The following is a 17963-nucleotide window of genomic DNA, read 5'->3' on the forward strand; positions in this document are numbered from 1 at the left end:
CCTAAACCCCAATTCTGCACTTTTTTTCGCCACCTATTCAGTGGTGAAAAGTTATCCCCCATTTTTTTCAAAGACTTTTCGAACCTGCGAAAAGTCTTTGAAATTGAATACGGGGATAATTGAAATCGGCAAAAATGACGAAATTTTCGCTCCAAATTGAATACCCCTATTAGTCGCAATGCGATGAGACAAAACCGCACTGATTAATGTGATATGTGGCCCTTGTATATCTGTGTATCTGTAAATCTGATACAATGCAATGGCCGCAGCTCTTTTCCACGCCAGGTTCCATTATGCTTTGTATACAGACTCAGTTACACACAGATATAAGTGTTGCATATCGGATTGGTTAGCGCACTCTCATGAATCGGTTTGTCACGTCTGGGTGAAAAAGACGCAGCTCAGTGTAGCTCACTGGCGCCAGGCATCTCATGCCGCACGGCGTATTGAAGATAGGTGTATGAGGACACATCTGTAGCAATGATCTGTTCTTCTAGCCATGCATTTTTCCTGTTATCCAGATATTGTCATTAGTCTTGAGCCAACATAGTTTAAGGCAGGGATGGGGAACCTTAGGCCCGGGGGCCGTATAAGGCCCCCGGAATCATTTGGTCTGGCCCTCTGAGCTATTTTCTGCTAGCCTCATCTGGCTACCAGGGTGCCTAGAATGACACCATGCAGCCAGAATCAGTGCCGCCTGGAGCATCCTTAGGATGCTTCAGACGGTTACACCGCTGCTCTTACAGCCTCAGAATGCTCCGGCCATTGCTGTTATCACCGGCGATTGTGGCCCTGTGTGACATCACAACGAGGGGCGTGGCCTGCATCGGGCCCAGGAATAATTTTATATATATCAAAATGGCCATTGGCAGAAAAAAGGTTCCCCACCCCTGGTTTAAAGGAACACGTAAGCATTAGGAGGTTAGGGGTACAGCAAGAGACAGTCCTGTAACTGTGAATTGGAGGCAGTAGTGAGGGAGAGACAGAGCAGGGAAATACATTTTTGTGATATATTCATGTGCAGAGATATACAGATGTCTCCTTGCTCATCTAGCCTCAATATACCATGCAGCGCGCTATGCCTGGCGTGAGTGAGCTGTTAGCAGGGCAGTTTCTGGCCAATTTGGCTCCCAGTGCGAGCATTCAAAATGCGCCCCCCCCCCCCATTATAATATTTTCACTAAAACCTCTGTTGTGTGATTTTGCAGACAGCCTGCACCCCCCCCCCCCGACTGATAGTGCGCACACACAAGCAGCCTACACCCCCTCCCCCTTCGCGGAGGTTACCTTACCTGGTGAAGCTGCTTGTCCCAGGCCAGCCAGTCCGGACTCCGGAGTGCGGCACTGCGGCAGATGGGAGCGGTCGACAGCCGGGGCCCCTGCTACCACCATGTGACTCAGTCACTGTATAGGGCGCTGAGACCTGAATGAGGCGGCGGCCGCGCCCGCCGCGGGAGTCAATCTGAGGCGGCAGCAGACGGAGCGGAGGCAGAAGCCAGACAGGGCAGGGAAGCGGGCCCTCCTTCAGGACTCAGAGTCCGGCTGCGACCCGGGGGGAGTGGTGGAGCGGAGGACGGAGGTCTCTCCCTCTTAGCCGGCGCCCAGAGTGTCAGTGCGGCTGCTGTGAACGCCGAGCGGGAAGAGCGGCTTCCTGTCATGTGACAGTGCCACCCATGACGAGAGTAGGGAGGCGGTGATTGGACGTTGGCCGCGTATTTTGAGATCAGTGACAGGGTGGAGCGCCCCGTGCGATTGCACGGGTCGCCCGCCCCTAGAAACGGCCCTGGCTGTTAGGTCCCATGCAACTCGTCGGGCGCGTTTTTTGCTTTTTTTTTTTTTTTTTACAAAATGCGACTAGGAACCACCAGCAGACTGTGCTGATAATTTTGATATGCGACACTTACATGTGTGTATATCTGTGTGCGACTGAGACTGTAAACGGAACGTGGTGTAGAAAAAAGCTGTGGCCGAGGCATCGTAGCACTTTGCCTGCTGATTGAGAGACTAAGAGATACAAGTGTCACATATCAAATCGCATTAATAAACTTAGACACATTTACTGCAAAAAAGGGCACCGATGCTAGCAGGGCCCTGCAATACCATGCGCGCCAAGAGGGGCTGTTTAACTCCACTGCAGGAAAGACGAGTGAGGATACATCTATACTGTATGTTGGGGCTGTGTTGTTAATGACTTTTGCATGTAGAAGTATTTAAACTGGATTCTGTAAAACATCAAGGCAAATAAATAAGGACTGGCAGAGCAAAGTGGATTGTAGGGGGAGGGGGCAGTATGGTGGGAACTGCAGTAGTCATGTGATACTATAAGTGACCAAACTATGCTTTCAGTGTCTTGTGAGATAAGTACATATTTTGGACAGATTTATTCAGTATATGTAACATAGAGGTCAATTATGATTAACTTCTTATATTGTTTGCAGCACTGGTGGAAGAAGTATATTGTGCTCAACGCGATCGAGATGAGGCTGTCATGGCTCGACTTAGACTGGCAAACCAAGAGCGGGATGAGGCCCTGATCCGTGTCCAGCAACTCCAGCTGTTCCTCAGAGAGTAAGAGCCATCGTTAGGCCGAGCCCTCCCAACCCCACATAAATCCACTTCAAAAAAGTGTTTGTCTAGTTGACTGTACATTACAGAACGAAGGAGAACTTTTTGTTCTTTCTGAACCAATTGTATTACTGTGGAGTCACAAGACCCAACATAACTTACCAACTTTGGGCTACTTCTGATCAAAATGCATTTGTACCAGGCAGTAATGTTTTCATGCATTTTTTTTCTTTTTTGTTAATACACTGATTTTCTCAACATTTTACGCCACTCAAAGGAAAACGAGTATAAGGAAATGTATTAAGATCCAAGCTCTGTGCATACATGTAGGTCTAAAAACATGTGGAAACATTGATACCAACATAGAGGCATGTCCTAGACTGGCTCATAAATACACAATGGTACCAGCACTGACACTGTCAGATAAACATTCAGACACTGGCCTTGAAAGATTGACAGTGCAGGGGCCAAGAAGCTCACACACAAACAAATACACCGACAGAAGGGCATAGAGCTTTGTATACTTATTATCTAAGCCAGACGGTATCATTCCTTACAATATAGGACTTGCAGCATTCTTGTTAATTAATAATGGAGTGATGTGATGATGTCAAAGCTGTCTACTTCTAAATAACCAACAAGTCACTCATTGCTCACAGATTATATAACTATGAAGGAGGGCGAAGCAAATGGTAAGATTATAGAATATATATATTATATATATATATATAAAATCAAATTTATTCATTTCACAAACCATCCTTTTCACTAAATTCTAAATGTTCGTTATTTTCAGGTCCAAATATTTTGGGGCATAATATAAATAATTAGCGTTTATGATGTAGTATTAAAAAAAAAAATAGGAATTCAGTGTTCTTGTAGTGCCACATATAGATAGGAGCAGTCCCCTATTCGTTTATGGAACCTGTTCTATTTATAAATCATTTTGCACTGTGGAACATTTTTGCCTGTTAATATATAGTTTGGGTGTTGTGCTCACAAGGGGGAGTGACCACTCAGGCACAAGTGATGGCCTTTGGAAAACATTGTTCAAATCGCTGTTTTCTTTTAATTTATCGAGAGCACTTAAGTCATTGAAATAAGTACATTATTAGGGTTGGTCAATTGGTTTCCCAACTTTAGCTCTCTAAAAAGAAGTTAAGACTCAGGGGTCTATGTACTAAGCCTCGGAGAGAGAGTGGACGGAGATAAAGTACCAACCAATCAGCTCCTGTAATTTTTCAAACACCGCCTGTGATGTGGCACTTAGGAGCTGTTTGGTATCTCCATCCACTTTTATCTCTTTCCAAGGCATAGTGCATCTCCCCGTCAGTTTATTCTCAGTGTTTATTCTCCATACACTGCTACACAATAGTGTCTACTGGGGCCAAATTATCATGAAAATAGCTACTGTAATATTCCCCAAAATACTGTTGAATGAGATGATCAGTAGGACATACGGTAGTGATTTTATTAGCATAGCAAAACATATATTTAAAAAAATTATTATCTAAAAAAAAATGATATAGTATATTGTGTCTGTAATCCCCTATGTGACTAAACTGTGACTAACAGAGGTTCGCTTTCATCAACCTTGTGTCTTTGGAAGGAGTGCTGTAATATTTCTGGGGATCAGCACTGTGCTTTATATAGATCATTTACCCGCACTTCTTATGGTAGGAATAAAAAGTAAGGAAGGGAAAAACCATAATTAAAAGTGAAACGATCAATAAAAACACGTGAAGATCCTGCTTTACCAAACCGTCTCAGCACATATGAAGAACTGATCCCTGTAGCCGTATATTGCGGTAAACATTAATAAGTTAACAAGCTGCAGCCAAGGAGAGATGAGCTCGGCATTATTGAAAGATACAGCAGAACAGCTGGCGCCGTAATTCGTCGGGAGTGCAGGGCGTCCCCTGAAGACACTCGCTGCAAAATTACTTCAACTCCCAAAGATTTAGAAAAAGAATTCATTTTGCTTCTGAATTGAGGAGCAAGTAGTTGGCCACTTAACGCTTCTCTCTGTCTCTCCTCTTGTGTTTTCACCCTTACGACTTCTCATCCTCCTTTTCTCTCTCTTGTCTCTTGTCTAGGCTGGAAGATATTAACCCTGAAGATGGTGACATGGTAAGCAGCCTCCCAAAGAGAGTCCACACTCTTTCTTTGTGTCTCTAGATTAGGCCTTGTTTGAATATGTTAAGGCAGTAATACCACTGATGGTGGCGCTACACGGACATGGCGTCAATAAGCCACAACCACTCACTCAGCTCATTTGTTTTTCTACTTACTATACAAATGATGTAGATGTAGCTACACTCTTTTCTTATCACATGCTTCTTTGTATAAAATGTCCTAGTTAAAGTCTGTTATTTTACCTTTTTTTTTTGTAAAATCGACACTGGACGATATTTTAATAGTCAAGTTAGCTTGGAATAAATTATGTTGTATTTGGAATTCATTAAGTACTAAAGCTGCATACACACACAACGATTTTCTGAACGATTTTCTGTCAGATTTTTTAAAGTGTAATGACCGCTTTTTTTGAACTACAAACGATTTTTGCATATTCCCTTAATGAAAATCGTTCAGTTGGTCAATCTGACTGAACTACAAACGTGAACGCGCATGAACGATAATCGTTCATCGTTTTAACTCAGAAAGTGAACGATTTTTTCAACGATTGAATGATAAACGATATCGTTAACGATAATCGTTCAAAAAATCGTTGTGTGTGTATGCAGCTTTAGTTTAAAGCTAGCAGCTATCTATCATAGTTATCTATAGAGGTTTTACCAATACAAATACAGATTATAAATCAATCTTTTTTGCCTGAATTAACACACAGTTGAATATAAATATATATATATATATAAAACCACCACTCTGTCCACTCACATTTTCCATACCACCACATCTAAATATCCACTACAATTACTGTGTGTGTGTATATATATGAGTACAGATTTTTAGTCAAAGATGGGGAAAGCCACTGAGTTTCTTGCCCACTACATGTAAAATGCACATTTATTTTATGTGTGCCATAATTTAGGATTGTTTCTTTCAGACTCTGCAGGAACTGCTGGGCAGACTGGGGGAAGCCGAGGGTGGCACTGACATTCAGCAGAATGGAGAACTTATTTTAGAACGTATCAGGAGGAGTCGGGAAAGACGAGAACAAATCACCGCTGAGGAGATGGGCGCAGTCATACAAGAGCGAGATGCAGCCCGTGCTCAGGTAAGAATATTGCAGCGATGTGAATATTACTGGTATCTGTTACTCATCTGACATCAGAGCTCAGCTTGTGTCCGTCTTGTGCTTCTGAAATTCCGGAAATAAAACCTTCCCATAATCAGCCACAATGCAGACTATGGGTTTTCTACTTGTTTAACATTATTATTTCCGCATGTGTTTATTTGTGTTACTTAGTTTGTGGATTGTTCTTTTGCTGTGTATGCCTGTGCCAATTGTTATCGTACATTTCGTCTAATACATGGGTGACCATCCCGCGGCTCTTTAGGTTTTGTGATGCGGCTCCCCCCACTGGAACTGTGAACACTGGCCTCTGAAGCGGTCAGAGGCTAAAGAAGCCTCTGATGGCTTCAGAGACTAGCGTTCCCAGTGATGCAAGGCGCGGATGATGTCATGACGTCACCCGCAATGTGTGGAGCCTGTCCTGGGCGCCTGCTGGATCTAGTTAAAGGCAGCGGGAGCCAGAGCCAAAGCCAGCGTGGGCAGGTAAGTACTGGGCTGGGGGCACTGCATATGGGGCAAAACTACAGGGGGCACAAATACAAAGGGGCAAAACCACAGGGGGCACTGCATAAGGAGCACAAATACAGGGGGCACTGCATATGGGGCAAAACTAGAGGGGGCACAAATACAAAGGGGCAAAACTACAGGGGCACTGCATAAGGAGCACAAATACAGGGGGCACTACTTTAGGGGGCACTGCATAAGGGGCCCAAATATGGTATTTTTCCCTCCAAAAAAAACGAACTCAGAAAGAGGCAAAGCGTCATCTTGCACGGACGAACATCATCATTCCTGGACTTTTGTCCAGGAATGATGATGTTCGTCCATGCAAGATGACGTTTTGCCTCTTTCTGAATTCGTTTTTTTTGGAGGGAAAAATCCGAACTCCACGTGCAAACTCGAACCTATCCGAGCCTGCACATCCCTAATATATATATATATATATATATATATATTGTGTAGAATAACAGAAGGAGTGCTATAGTGACTTCTCCTTTTGGAACGCTGGGAACTTGAGTCTTTATAGACTCAGGTCCCGACATCATACATAGAGCCACATGGCCAGAACGCGACTGCATCCGCCCTGTGTCCCCCCTCCTTAGCGGAGGTGTAGCTAGCCAGTGTCACTGTCTCTCTCCCCCTATCCCGCCCTGTTGGCGACTCCTATCTACATCACTGGGGTTGCAGAGCTTAAGCCTGGCTTGAGCTGGGTCGGGTCTTACAGCTGGTGGTCAGCACTGGTTAATGGTCCTCCTATCGGGTGGAGCCCACGAGCGGCCGCACTGCCTTGCAGCCCTGAAGCGGCCTTGACACTCGCGTATTTTAATAAATTACAATTATTATTTTATTGCCTAATCTGCTAAGATTTGATCCACAAGTATTTTATACACTAACAATAGGGACAGTATCTGTACCGAGTCTTGGTACAAAACTCATTTTTTTCTATTTTTCATAAAATAGGGAAGCTCTATAAGGCCCCTATATACTACAATCCACATTTCAAATGAGAGTGCCTCCGTCCATTCACTGACACCAGCTAGAGGAACCCCCCCCCATCCCTGCGGGGGAGTGGTCGGGAAAAGCTAAGGTGTGCCGATCCGTTTGAATGCCATTGCATAAATTAGCCACTGCGACGGCATACGCAGCTTGTGTACTCACTGCGTGTGATGAGGTTACCAATTTATGAGTAGGGTCAGACCAGTTGTAATCGTGTGTAAGGGACCAATGTTACTAGATGTTCTCGATGTATACACAGGCCCGCAAGGTGTTATCCATGTGCGAAAGCGATAGTGGGCGTCTCTATGCAGGCAGACCTGCAAGCTGCGATCTCAACAGCAATCAGGCCCTCCGATTGGTTTGATAAGGGAGGAGGACCATGGGGGGGGGGGGGTAGGGTGACACCATGAGTTACCTCACCAGGTGACACCACTAAAATGGTGGAAAATAATACAGTGCTAATAAAAATATGGATTAATGACATTTGTAATCTCCAGTGTCAACAGTTCTTCTTTTGCTTGGTGGGGTGGAGGTGGGGGGCCCATAGCATATATTTGCACCTGGGCCCACCACGCTCCTGTTCCGCCACTGTGGTCACAAAAATGGGGCGTGGCCTTTTGGCAGCTATCGGGTCTTTAGCTTGACTACAGATATTGTTTGGCTCTTTGCCTCTGACTGGTTGGCCACTCTTGGTCTAATATCTCTGGGAGAGTGGCCTCAAAATTAATACCATTCCTGATAATGGTTCAATACACCTTTAAACCATTATTATTGTGTATGTTGGTAAGTGTGGTGGCTGATTGCTAATGCTCTCTTTCTGTTGCAAGGCGATCGCATCCAGATGGGGACCTATACAACATGAATGTCTTTAACATAGTCTCTCTCTGTTGCATCTGTGCACAGGTTATAGGTAATGATGGTAGGACCTGGCAGTTAGCCTGACTGTAAACACCCAGATTTGTGAAATGTATGGAAAGGTGCATCAGTTCTGTGACTGCCTTTACTTATTATAAGTCACTTTAAACACTAAAGACATACCCCTCACAATAAGAATAGCCGATGCTATATGTCTGTGAGCGACATCGTTCGCAGAGATATCGGGGGTACACACCTGCCGACGTGCTCGCGATATTCGATGGAACGGTCGATATATCACCCAGTGTGTAGCCAGCTTTAGTCTACTATGTACTTAGGGCCTGATTCAGAGCCGGACGCTATTTGCGCTCGCTCGTCCAGAAAAAGGGGCTGGCTATTTAAATTGACCGTTCCCTCTTTGCGGTCTGTTGACGCCTCTATGTCTGAACGAGCAAACAAAACATGCGGACGTTTTTTTGTATGACGCGAGCGGCCAGGGGGCGTTTTTTACGTCATCTCCGCTATTTATTAGATTAATCGAGTACATCGAAAGGCGAATGAACTGCTCGCAGTGCTTGTGGTAGGATTTTCCTACCGCAATCATGCGAGCAGTTCTGGCTAAAAGACAACCAAGTGATGTGGTCGATGACGCTGCTTTGTTAATTATGCACACCCTTAAAACGCCCATTTTGACCGTTTGGCACGCCTGCGTTCGGATCTCCACTCCCCGTTTTCAAGCACCTTCCCCTGTTACCACCCACAAACGCCTCCTCCTGTCACTCAAATTAGCAGGCATTCGCTATTTTGCGAGCACACGATTTTCGGCCGCACTGACTGGTTCGCGCATGCGTACTAAAACCCATACGCATGCGCAGTTGTGCGAACATCGCTTGGAGCGAACGAGCGGCCGCTTACGAGCGGCTCTGAATCAGGCCCTTAGTCTCAAAAATAAACAAAATACAAATCGTACATAAAAAGTGAGCAATTGTCAGGTGCTGCAGAGTCTTTTTAACACCTTACAGATAAAATGAGAATAATCTCCCCTGATAGTTAACTAGATTTCCCACATAGAGGTCACCACTTGAGCTACTAAACTATATATATTCTTTACCTGGCATTAGTAAGCTTTTATCAGAACATTGTCAATGACAGGGTTAAACCATGATTCATAGGTATGCCTCCTATTCCTGTTTGCAGATTGACATGCCTATTCCACTGCTTACAGGGCCCAGTTGCTCTCCTGAGCTTTAAAATAGGGTCACAGATGCTCCTGCAGGTACAAAGCAACCTTAGAATTTGTAGTGAAAGGTTGCCAGCTAGCAGCTAACTGATTTCCCTTTCTAAGGCAATATAAACATTCACTTGCCTTCCTGTAGGCCCTGCCAAATTCCATAATTCCAGTAGCAAGGCAGCTTAAATGAGGCTGAATGTCGTCAAAAGGAGGCAGAATTACTGAATCAGTCTGTAGCAAGTCGTTAAAGGAGCAATTCCACACAGCGTAGCAGAATTAAGCTCCTGTAAATAGTCTAATTGGCTTTCCTAAATATATCTACCACGCCAATAACACAGATTGGACTACCTTGAAATTCACAACCCTTGCCTAAGTGGTTAGGGTTTTGTTTTGTTTTTTGATCACTTATCAGATTCCAGTTAGAAGTACTGCTAATATTTATCCGCTACGCAGGCAAAACTATAGCAATGTTGATTCAAACACATTTTTTTCGTACCTTGATTGTTTGCTACTTCATTTCAACAATGTTTAAAGGAAAACTGTGAACTGGAGTTGTAAAGTCAAAAATTGTCAAAAAAAATAAAAAAAAGACGTAACTGGTGCAAATCTTTGGTGGAGTTGTTGTGTACACAGGATTTTCACATCCCAGTGGTGTAAAGTTCGTTTTTCATCGTGTAAATCTAGGGTTACAATTAGACCCACAAATTGAGGAGATAATTTTTAACAATAACAATAAAAAATAATAATTGACTAATGTGCTACAAATCAATGCATACTTGGTTGGAACAAAACATGAAATAACCAAAGATCAAGCCATTTATCAGCATAGAATACCATCTAACCACAACTATTTTAAAGCGTGCGTGAGGCAGAATATTGGCATTTGTGGCTATTTGGCAAAAAGTGCAAGGAAGTGTTACAGCCCTAAAGGCCAATGCATTGTATCTCTGCATTTTATATGACAATTGTTTGTTTTTGTTGCTCTTATGTGTTTGTTCACACATGCATTGTGAAATGGGCAAAAAATGCATGAAAATGTGCTTCAGATGTGTTTTAGCAATGCTTTTTAATCATGTTTACTGTGTGTTGCACTTTTACCAGTACAACCTATTGAGAAATATGCCATGCCACATGCCAACATTTTAGAAACCAAGATAAAATTTTAGAACACAATGGTGGGAATGAGACGATAATAGGTGATAGCCACTGAAAATGACCAAAACAGTTGATACAGTTGGTGTAACCAAGCCATAAAGCCATTTATTATAAGGACCTGATCGATGGTTGTGAACCAACAAGAGGATCTCAACCATTACTAGGTGACTTCTCCCACCATTTAGAGCAGTGATTCCCAACCTCGGTCCTCAAGGCACACTAACAGTCCTTGTTTTAGAGATATTCATGCTGGAGCACAGATGGTTAAGTCAAAGTAACCAAGGTACAGATGTAGCCATCTACATCGTTGCCGCGATGCTTTCGCACGCGCAAATGCATTGCGGCATAGCGCAGCTCTCGCCGGGCTGCGACTAGGCGCGGCCGGTGTTCTCCCCATTGAAGTCCATAGACGCGGACACACTAGTCGCGCCATCCATGCCGCGATGTGAGCGTATCGCGGGATAAATAAGTGCGGCTACATCTGTACTAAGTAAGTCAGCTGTGCTCAAGTATGACTATCCTTAAAACCTGGACTGTTAGTGCGCCTTGAGGACCATGGTCGGGAACCCCTGCTTTAGGGACTTCTGCTTTTTTGGAAATGGAGTTACATATTTTGTCTCTCCGGTGGCATACACGCTCTTATGTATATTTACAAAGGTTTTTGTCTTGTGTAGAATCATAATATACTACACAAAGTAGAGATGTGCGGGTCTGGATTTCTGAAATCCGAACACACCCGAATTTAGGGGTTCCGAGTAGAACCGGGTCAAGGTTCGGATTCACTTTTGTGACCCGGTTCGGATCTGTTGCCGATTCAGAACTCAGATTTAAAAACCAAACTCGGATTTTGGATTCGGACATTCTAGCTGTTTTTATCGATTTTTAATGATTTTTATAAATTTATCCAAAACCAACACACGAAAATGACTCCAGATACAAAACCAAAACACGGGGGTCCGTGCACATCTCTAACAGAAAGGTGTTTTATGTATACTACCTCCAGCTACTTTGGTTTGTATTCATTTATCGCTTGAGAGTGCTAAACCTTGAAGCTATAAAGTGCTGCATAGAAATTCCGTTAATCTAGCAGTTTAGGCCGACAGTAGTCAGTGATGTGTGTGAGCACTACAGAGCGGCACTGTACTCTGAGCTGTATTCAGCAGGCGGCTTCTTAGATATTAGTTTAATACAGAAAAAGACAGCAACACATATTTCCAGAGCTCTATAAAGAACAATTTAGGCATAAATTACACTTTATATTGCACACTCAATATTGGATGTTCCCAAGATCTGTTCTTCACTCAAAAAATCATAAATTCCGTATTTCAGATGTGTACCTTTCTTTACTCGTATGTCTAACATGAAATAAGCAGAGGAGGCAAGTTCCCTGCACATTATCTACATTACTACTATGGTCAATGGGAATCCAGTCAATATCCCAGTACATGGGATGCTGGCGCTTAGAATACCTGTGCCGGAATCATAACACCTGTCAGAATCCCAGCGCCAGCATCCTGAAGTTAAGTAACGGGTTTAGGGGGAGGGTTAAGGTTAGGCACTAGAGGGGGAGGGTTAAGTTTAGGAGCCGGGGAGGGTTAGGGGTAGGAAAAGGGTTAGGATACCTGCCGACAGGTGTCGGTATCCTAACCCTGTCGAGATTTTGACCGCCGATATTCCGTACCCAACCCGACCAATGTTTATTTCTGGTAAGTGACTTTAAAATAAATGTACCCTTTTTATTTATTTATTACCAGTTATTTATGTAGTGCACACATATTCCACAGCGCTGTACCCTTTGATTCTCTTCTTCACTGTACAGTACCTGGTACTTCAGAACAGTATACGTTTATGAAGCCAGCAGACGGAATGCCACCGCCCGCTTCTAGACTACTAAATCCCAGCGAGGGTTAAAAGACGGGCGTCTAAATCTAAACGCCTGTCATTTTACCGATGCTGGGAGACTGGCGCCCGGCATCCCTTCGATCGGGACGGCCCCGCGGGGGGGGGGGTAGGTTTAGGGCTCCCGGGGGGACTTAGGGTTAGGCACCCCCCCCAGGAGGTTAGGGTTAGGCTAGGGGGAGGGTTAGGGTTACACATCCCCGGGGGGATTTTAGGGTTAGGCACCTGCCTGGGGACCTAGGTGTAGGCGGTGGGGATGGGGGGGTTAGGTTTAGGCACTTAGAGGGGGGATTAGGGTTAGGCACCCCTAAGGGAGGTTTAGGGTTAGGGGGTTAAATTAGGTTAGTTTATACTTACCTGGGGACGATCGGGATTTTCTCCTCTGTCGGGCTGCCGCTGCCGGCATTTGAACCGCCGGCCATGCATCATACTGATTCCTTCTGAACCCTTAACCCGTTGATATGACATTCAGCCACAGGGGCTTCAATTACCCTGAAATTGTTATGTTGTTGGACAAAAACTCACCTATTGTAAAGTTTAAACCCTCCTCCCCACTCTCACTCCACCCAACTATCAAAATAGCAAAAGCCTTATGTTTGGAATTCCTGCTGCTCAGGATATACCATCCTTGCCATCTTCGAAATTCAGCACTGCTGTCACCGATGTATTGATAGAAATTGACTGGCCTGCTGCCACTGTTGGCAATGCTGATATAGAATACTCTCTACGGGTTGCAATTAAGATGGATGAAATACCTGCGCCGGCATCTCAACCCGTGGCCAGATTACCGGTGTCTGAATACCAACATCACTTGAGATGCCCATGCCGGAATCCCGGCAGCCAGCATCCCGAACGTACGTATAGCGGGCGGGTTTGGTTTAGGCTGCGTGGTGGTTAGGTTTAGTCACCACCGGGGAGGGCTAGACACTAAGGGGCGAAGGTTAAGTTTAGGCACCAAGGGGAGATGGTTAGGTTTAGGTACCAAGGGGAGATGCTTAGGTTTAGGCACTAATGGGGAGTGTTTGGGTTAGGTGGGGGGTTAGGATGCAGGAAGGGGAGGTTAGGGGGTGAAGGGGAGAGGGTTAAAGATACTTACCGAGCCCCTTGGGATTCTGAGCATCGGGATGCTGTTGTCGGTCTTCTGACCACCGGCATTCCGACTGCCAGTCTCCCGTATGTATTCCCTCCCTACCTATAGCAGCAAGAGAATGGAGTATTAGTGAGAGCCTGATGTTGAGATTCTGCAATGCAGCAGGTATCTTAAATAACACGCTGCCTCTGCTGTGTGAGCTTGGTGTATTTATTATGATTATTTTGTAACTAATGTGTAACAGTTGGAAGAACTGAAGATATATTTGGCATATCTAATAAGGTGTTATCCACCCAGTGTCGTCCCTCCACGTGGTGTCACCTGGTGCGGGGCGTGACCTCGTGATAAGGGGCATGGCCTTGCGGGACCCTGTGGTCCCGTTCTTAATATTACTGGGGACTGAGGGGGGTGCAGGGGGTGCTGACTGCCTTGTGTTGCAGTGCCGGTTCCCTCACAGTGTCAGGAGCCGGGTGCTGCACTTATTACTACAGTGCAACACATGGCTCCTGTCATTGTGGGGGGTGTCAGTCTGCACCTTGGTGCCCCCCCTTGTGACGCCACTGTATCGACCGAATCAACCATTCGGGGCTCGGTGTGCTTTCTGCAGTGTCCTTACATAGACATTAACACAACGTCAGGTGTAAATATAGAGGTACCACCCCTAAGATTACTCATTATCTCACTATGCTCCATCTTCATACCCCTAGATTAAAACAGTCCATTCCTGGAGTTCTAGGAAGGGTGACATTGTGAAGAGGCTACCATATAATGAAGTAAATGTACATTGATGCTCAATATATTTATTACCTTGTCCTATTGATTGTAACATCCGCAAATTGTTGCTAACTTTCTGATAAAGTTTTACTGGGCAGAATAGAAAATCTTATCAGGTCAGATGTCATTTTGATCATAGGACAAGACTTTGTCCGGCCTCACTCTGTGCAGTATCTGGCTAAATTGTCTGGAATTGTCCACTATAAATGCCATGTGTGTGTCCATCCTATCCCTACTGCCAGGACCGTAACTAGGGTGCAGGGGCGCCGGGAGGGGAGGGGAGCGGGTACAAATTACCCAGGCCCGTGCTTCCTGAGGGGCCCGGCTGGGGCCCGGTTCAGCGATGCCCCTCCCCTCCCTCACAGCAGCCCAGCCCACAGCAGTCTCCTATGCCTGTGGGGGGGAGCTATCACACTGATCGCGCCCCCCCTGGCTTTGCGCCGGGCTGCGGGAGCTCAGAGCGTACCCCTCGCTGAAAATCATTTTTTTCCCCTGAAGGGGGCATGGCCACGCCTCCCGCGATTAGGCCATGCCCCCTATTACTCTGGCCCGCCACGGCTCTTGGCGGACCTGCTAGGGTGGTGCGACCACAGGGCAGGGAGCGCTGTTTGGGCCTGTCAATTTTCCTGTTCATTATCATTCTCACTTGTTAACTTCCTCTTCTTTTATCCCCAGCATCTCCTGGCCTCCCCTATTTCTTTTCTGGCCCTTCCCCATGAAGCCATGGCCCTTTTTCAGGTGCACTATCTTATGTCCCTATTTAAAAAATGAGGGGGGGCGCCAATGCTCTCTCTGGCACAGGGCACCAAAAAGTCTAGGTACGGCTCTTCCTGCAGCTGTCTGAAACAGAATGGCATGTATAGCATACACAAAAATGTGTCTCATTCCAAGAAGGGTGGAAACCTGATTTACATTTTTGCAGAAAGTTTACTGATTATTGCTGAGAATTACCAACATTGAAATTGGAATCTGCAATTGGAATTCAGCTCAATTCCTTTGCAGATTTAGTTTGTAGCAATGTCTTTTTTTTTTTTTGCTCTGCAAAATTTATTCCACCCTGTGTTAATTATTTGCTGTAATCCTGTGTCAGTAGCACTTTCATCTCAGTGCTGGTACCGCTCCTGTGATAGGCTGCAAGCCTGCAGTCCTCAGCCGGGATCTGTCACAGCAAAAGACTATACAAATATGCAAACGAAACCATGTCAGTGTATCAACAAATACAGAGGTATAAACTCAAATATTTGATGCTCCTTCTAAGCACATATTTTCAGACGAATAAAAAAACAAATTACTACAGGACGGATAAATATTGACACTCGTCCTTCGAAAGAGAAAAAAATTCAATCCAGGTTTCCTTTTGCCAAAGTGTGTTGATGTTTGTGCTCACTGCCATGATATAGTGGAATCCCGTGAAAATCACACAGGCTAGGCTGGCCTTGGCACACTGGCTGAAGGATTTCCATCTTATAGTGCAATTATGCAGTCATTTCCTGCCAGGCTTTTCAGGTGTAAAGGTCCTCAAGTGAGACAGGCATGTGAATAATCTGACTTCAGACAGCAAGGCTCCATTGATGACTCACTTAAGAATACTGTGACATATACTATAAATTTCCTCTCCAGAACTTGTTTTCTTGTGTTTTTTAATAACCAAAAACCTTAATTAATTAAGCTAAAAATTACTATACAAATACATACATAGACTACACTGTAAGCTCTCACAGGCAGGACCCTGCACCCTCTTGCTTCTCACCGTGTGCTGTACCTGTCTACATTGTGCTCGCACTCAGTCAGTGACTTTTTTGTCTTTTCAGTCCACCCTTCCTGGGACACTGGGTCATTCAGTGCTACTGTGATTAACTGCCACTCACTTAGGGAGAGATGTATCAGACAGTGGATAAGTTGCCTATATCAACCAATCAGCTTCTACCTATCATTTCACAGAAAGTACTTGATAAATTCTAGAGAGAAGGCTGATTGGTTACTATGGGGCAACTTCTCCACTTGTCGAATTCTCCACTATTTACAGTGCATGATACATCTCCCCCATAGTTGTATAATTAACTCACTGTCCCATCCCCCCTTCCCCCGTACTGTATGTTTCAACCTTTATATTTTATTGATTGTTTATGCCATTGTAATATTACCTATACGGTGCTATGGACACTTTGTGGAGCTCTATCAATGAAAGATAATAATAATAATATATGGTATCTACATAAATGCAAAAAAATACATAATTATGTATAAATTGTTTTCATGTGCAGTCACTTTATTGCAAAAATGTGCCCCTATGGCTTTTTTGTTGGGAGAATTTCATTGTTTGTTTTTTTGTTTTGTTCTTTTGCTTGTCCAGAGATACATCAGATTCATGCTTGGGGGTCAATCCAATTAGGTGCGTATTGCGAGTAGCGAGTTTGTTTCATGAAACTTGCAAACTTCACACGAATGTGCGCACCAGAGAATTCTCAGATCAAAATTAAAAATGCCTATTCGCGGTACTCGCAGCGGAGATTTGCGAATTGACTGCCTAATGCGATGTGAGGGAAGTGCATGAAAAAGTGGGGAAACCACCCTGGACTCCCCGATTATTTCATTATCAGGACCATATAGAAGGCTGTTTGTAGGCATAAGAAAAGTACTGAAGGTTTTTAAATGGTGTCAAATTGCTGATTTAAGCTTTTTTAAAAAAATGCAAAAAAATGATAAGCAAACTTTTTTTAATTTAATTTCAAGCGAATTAAACTAAAAATGCAAATAAAGTTAAAAAAAAACAAAAGAAGGTAATTTTGTGGTACTTTAAGGGCACTTTGAAAAACTAAAAAATTATAAAAAGAAAACAATTTTTCAAAAATACTGTAATAAAATTTGGGGTCCCTAAACTAATGAAAAAGTTGATTTTGGGGTAATTTGAGGCCATTTGTTTAACTATAAAAAATGGCATGAAAAAATGGCATGTAATTATTGGACTAATTAATCTAATTGGAATCTTCCAATTGCCTTAATAGTCATTAGGGTAGATGTCCAAGGGGTTCAGCATGGGAATGGAAACATTTTATTTACCTCGACTGGTTCAGTGCAAGTTGCTACCCTGTGACCTTTGAAAATATTACATTTATTTCTAAGAAAGGTAGAATACAGAATTATATATATATATATATATATATATATATATATATATATATATATAAAATTAAAAAAAATTAAAGAAAATTTTTATTAAAACACCATGATAACAAATCATGCAAATTGCATCTGTTGATATAGTGGCAGATAATAATGATAACAAATACATCAAATTCCACAATGCAGCTGTGAATAATTATACATTTTACATTTTTACATAGAGAATAGATTGTAGATACAGTATTTGTGATTAAACAAATTTGTCTCATCTGGGAGAAAAAAAAAGGGAGAGCGGGGAAGCAAGTTCCCCTCAGGGATCCAGCCGAATTGGTGGATCCCCCAATATCATCCGAAGACAGTACCATTGAGTACATTTCAGTGACTCGTAAATTCTACGCCTCTGTACTGAGGTCACAGTTCCAATATAACTTTCCCAAGTTTGGAAAAATTTAGCAATGCAAGTTTCTTTCTCTAAAATAGCCTCGATCCAGTCCATGCTAAATTAATGGAAAAGCTTT

At 43.8% G+C, this 17963-nt stretch overlaps 1 protein-coding gene across 2 annotated transcripts in view; it reads left to right on the forward strand.

Moving 5' to 3' along the window:
* The window catches only part of MIPOL1 (mirror-image polydactyly 1), a 458494-nt gene that overhangs the window by 236951 nt on the left and 203580 nt on the right, over positions 1–17963 (forward strand). For both annotated transcript variants that reach the window (XM_088471287.1, XM_088471288.1), the window contains 3 exons: positions 2439–2568; positions 4662–4695; positions 5633–5803. In XM_088471287.1, the coding sequence (XP_088327413.1) occupies positions 2439–2568; positions 4662–4695; positions 5633–5803 (335 nt within the window). The remainder of the gene's footprint in view (positions 1–2438; positions 2569–4661; positions 4696–5632; positions 5804–17963) is intronic.

This window comes from Taudactylus pleione, unplaced genomic scaffold (genome assembly GCF_031769625.1).
Source record: "Taudactylus pleione unplaced genomic scaffold, aTauple2 ptg000113l, whole genome shotgun sequence".
Classification (NCBI taxonomy): Eukaryota; Metazoa; Chordata; class Amphibia; order Anura; family Myobatrachidae; genus Taudactylus; species Taudactylus pleione.